Source organism: Pteropus vampyrus, unplaced genomic scaffold (assembly GCF_000151845.1).
Source record: "Pteropus vampyrus isolate Shadow unplaced genomic scaffold, Pvam_2.0 Scaffold256, whole genome shotgun sequence".
Lineage (NCBI taxonomy): Eukaryota > Metazoa > Chordata > Mammalia > Chiroptera > Pteropodidae > Pteropus > Pteropus vampyrus.
Genome location: NW_011889037.1, coordinates 956,388 through 958,778, shown reverse-complemented (window position 1 = coordinate 958,778; position 2,391 = coordinate 956,388). Strand labels below are relative to the sequence as shown.

The following is a 2,391-nucleotide window of genomic DNA, read 5'->3' as shown; positions in this document are numbered from 1 at the left end:
GGGGCATGTGCGTCCGTGCGTCACTGTGTGGGACGCGGGCGTGTGTGGCTGTCTGTGGCGTGGCACACCGGTCCATGTGCTAGTGGGATGTAGATGGTTCAGTGTGCACGTGTGTGCACACCAGTGGGAGTGAGCGTGAGTACGTGAGCGGATGTGAGTGTCCCACTCTGCAGGCTTGGGGAGCGTGAGCCACGGTGCGTGCGTGCTGGTCTGTGCGTGCCTGTGGGAGTGAGCGTGTGTGTGAGTGGATGCGTGTACCACTGCAGGCGTGGGGGGTGTGCGCCCGGTGCGTGTGCTAGTGTCTGTGCACGTCTGTGCGCGTCCAGTGTCCGCAGCGTGCACAGGCGATAAGGCCTCACCCACCCTCGGGTTCACCCTGTCGTCTTGTTCACCTGACTCTAACCCTCCCCCAGCCCACTGCCCCCAAACCTCACTCAGCCCCAGGAAGCCCAGCGCAACACCCGCGGCCCCCAGCACCCCTGTGCCCACCTGCCCGACTGCTTCCTCGGCACCTCACTCCCTGCCCTGCCAGGAACCTCCGCCCCACACCCAGGCCAGACCCAGGTCCCCAGACTCAGTAGTGACTTTGTCACTCTGCGGATCCTGCCCTCACAGCCAGGCTGCTGAGCCGGCCCGGCCCAGCCCGGCCTCCCCTCAGAGACCCAGAGGTCCCAGCTGCTCCCCTCACCCCCCGGCCTCCTGCCACCTGACATCTGGCGTCCTGGACACATCCCGCTGGCTGGGACTCAGAGCTGGTAGAGAGACGGGGAGGGGCGAGGGCCACAGATGGTGGAGCCCGGCCAAGGCTGCCCCCAGCCCCAGCCAGGCCAGGCTGAGGAGGGGGCAGCCACAAGCTCCAGGAAAGCAGCTCAGAAGCCCTGCGGGAGGGAGGGGACCTCAGGGCCCAGCCCGGAGGAGGGCAGGCCCCAGGCTGAGCAGGAGGCCCCCGGCCAGGGCCCAGGGGCTGCCCCTGGCCACGGACACCCCGTTGCACAAATCCTGGTCGCAGCAGTCCACGTCCACTTTCAAGATCCCAGAGTTAATGAAACCCATCAGGTAATCTGAGAAAAAGTGTCGCTTAACGAAGTCGCAGGATGAGGCGCACATCCTGTTCACGGAATGGTCCTTCCTGCCTGTGGAAGAGGAGGAGGCCTGGGGTCGGGTCCCGAGCTGGGTCCTGGGCACGTCTCCGATGACATGGCAAGGGCCACGGAGGGACCAGGGCAGGATAGGCGCCTGCTTGCTGTCGCACAGCAGGCCGGAGGGGCTCCGATGACCCCCGAGCTCTCCCCACCTGGCCCTGGGGTCCAACTTACTGCTGCTGGGATCAGTGATCCGCACGCTGGCGCACACCGTGTCCGATGGCTGGCACTGCTTCGGCGTGCAGTGGCTGGAGTTGGTGGTCAGTGTGCAGTCCTGGCACCACAGGCCGTGAGCTGGCGGAGGCCGGAGGAGGAGGGTGACCAGGGGCACTGAGGGCCAGGCCGGCGGCCCCTGCAGCCCGCCCCCTCCAGCTGCAAGTCCTAAGAGAGCCGCGGGACCCTGTGAGGCTGGGCAGCCCCTGGCCATCAGCTACCAGACCAGACGGGCATCTGGACGACAGGTCCTGGGAGAACCTGGGTTCCTTCCCAGCACTTATAGGGAGGGAGCCACCACTGGGACTCTGGATGCCCCTATGTCCCCTCCGTGGCCCCATGTGCAGATGCACACACACAGCCACAGGTCCTCACACCAATGGTGCCCTCCGGCACACCCCCGACTCTTCCCCGCTCCCTGCCCCTCCCCCTCCCGGGGCGCAGTGGATTCTAAGCTTGGAAAGACCAGCCGGACTCGATGGGTGGCCAGGCGGGGCTCCGCGAGGGAGCAAGAAACTCGCCCTGAGCGACAGGCGTCCGCGGAGGACCAGCCGGCTGCAAGGCGGGGAGAGAAAGCTCGAGGGTCCCCCGCCGCCCGGAGGGACCCCCGGACCCCCGAGGCCGGAGCTGGAGCGGCGTGAGGAAAAGCGACTCAGGCCAGGACCCGGCTGGAGTCCCGGGGGCCAGAGCAATGTGGATCTGACGGGCACCAACGGAGGATGACGGCCCCGCCCCGGGCGGGCCGCCCCCAGACTCACCGGGCGCAGAGCACAGCAGAGCGGCCAGCAGCGCCAGGCCGAGGCCCCTCATGGTTGCAGGCGGCATGCTCCGGGCGGGCCTCGGGCAGGCGCTTGGACCGCACGCGGGCGTCTTCTCGGGCGCGGACCTGGCAACGAGCAGCCTCGGTCAGTAGCCCCGGCCCCCGGCCGAGCTCGAAAGATCCTTTCCTTTTCTGGCCCCCAAACGCGACCCCCTCCCCGGAATCCACCCTCGGGTCCCTCTTCCGGCCCCACCCCCTGCCCATCGCCCAGAGCGT

At 68.0% G+C, this 2,391-nt stretch overlaps 2 protein-coding genes across 3 annotated transcripts in view; one reads left to right on the top strand and one right to left on the bottom strand.

Annotated features, from left to right (window-relative positions):
* Nucleotides 1-6: 6 nt before the first annotated feature.
* Nucleotides 7-2,247, bottom strand: LY6H (lymphocyte antigen 6 family member H). Of its 2 annotated transcripts, XM_023520314.1 has the most exons (4): nucleotides 2,114-2,247; nucleotides 1,317-1,436; nucleotides 859-1,133; nucleotides 7-810 (listed from the first exon to the last, which is right to left on the bottom strand). In XM_023520314.1, exons 1-3 carry the CDS (start codon nucleotides 2,178-2,180, stop codon nucleotides 898-900), a joined length of 423 nt encoding a protein of 140 aa, XP_023376082.1. In that variant the 5' UTR covers nucleotides 2,181-2,247; the 3' UTR covers nucleotides 7-810; nucleotides 859-897. The 2 variants fall into 2 exon arrangements, with proteins under 2 accessions (XP_023376082.1, XP_011373229.1); XM_011374927.2 differs by having other exon boundaries at nucleotides 7-1,133.
* GPIHBP1 (glycosylphosphatidylinositol anchored high density lipoprotein binding protein 1) overlaps nucleotides 2,214-2,391 on the top strand; it is a 10,881-nt gene continuing 10,703 nt past the window's right edge. The window contains exon 1 of the transcript XR_002776185.1: nucleotides 2,214-2,260. The gene's annotated coding sequence lies outside the window, so the exon portion shown is untranslated. The remainder of the gene's footprint in view (nucleotides 2,261-2,391) is intronic.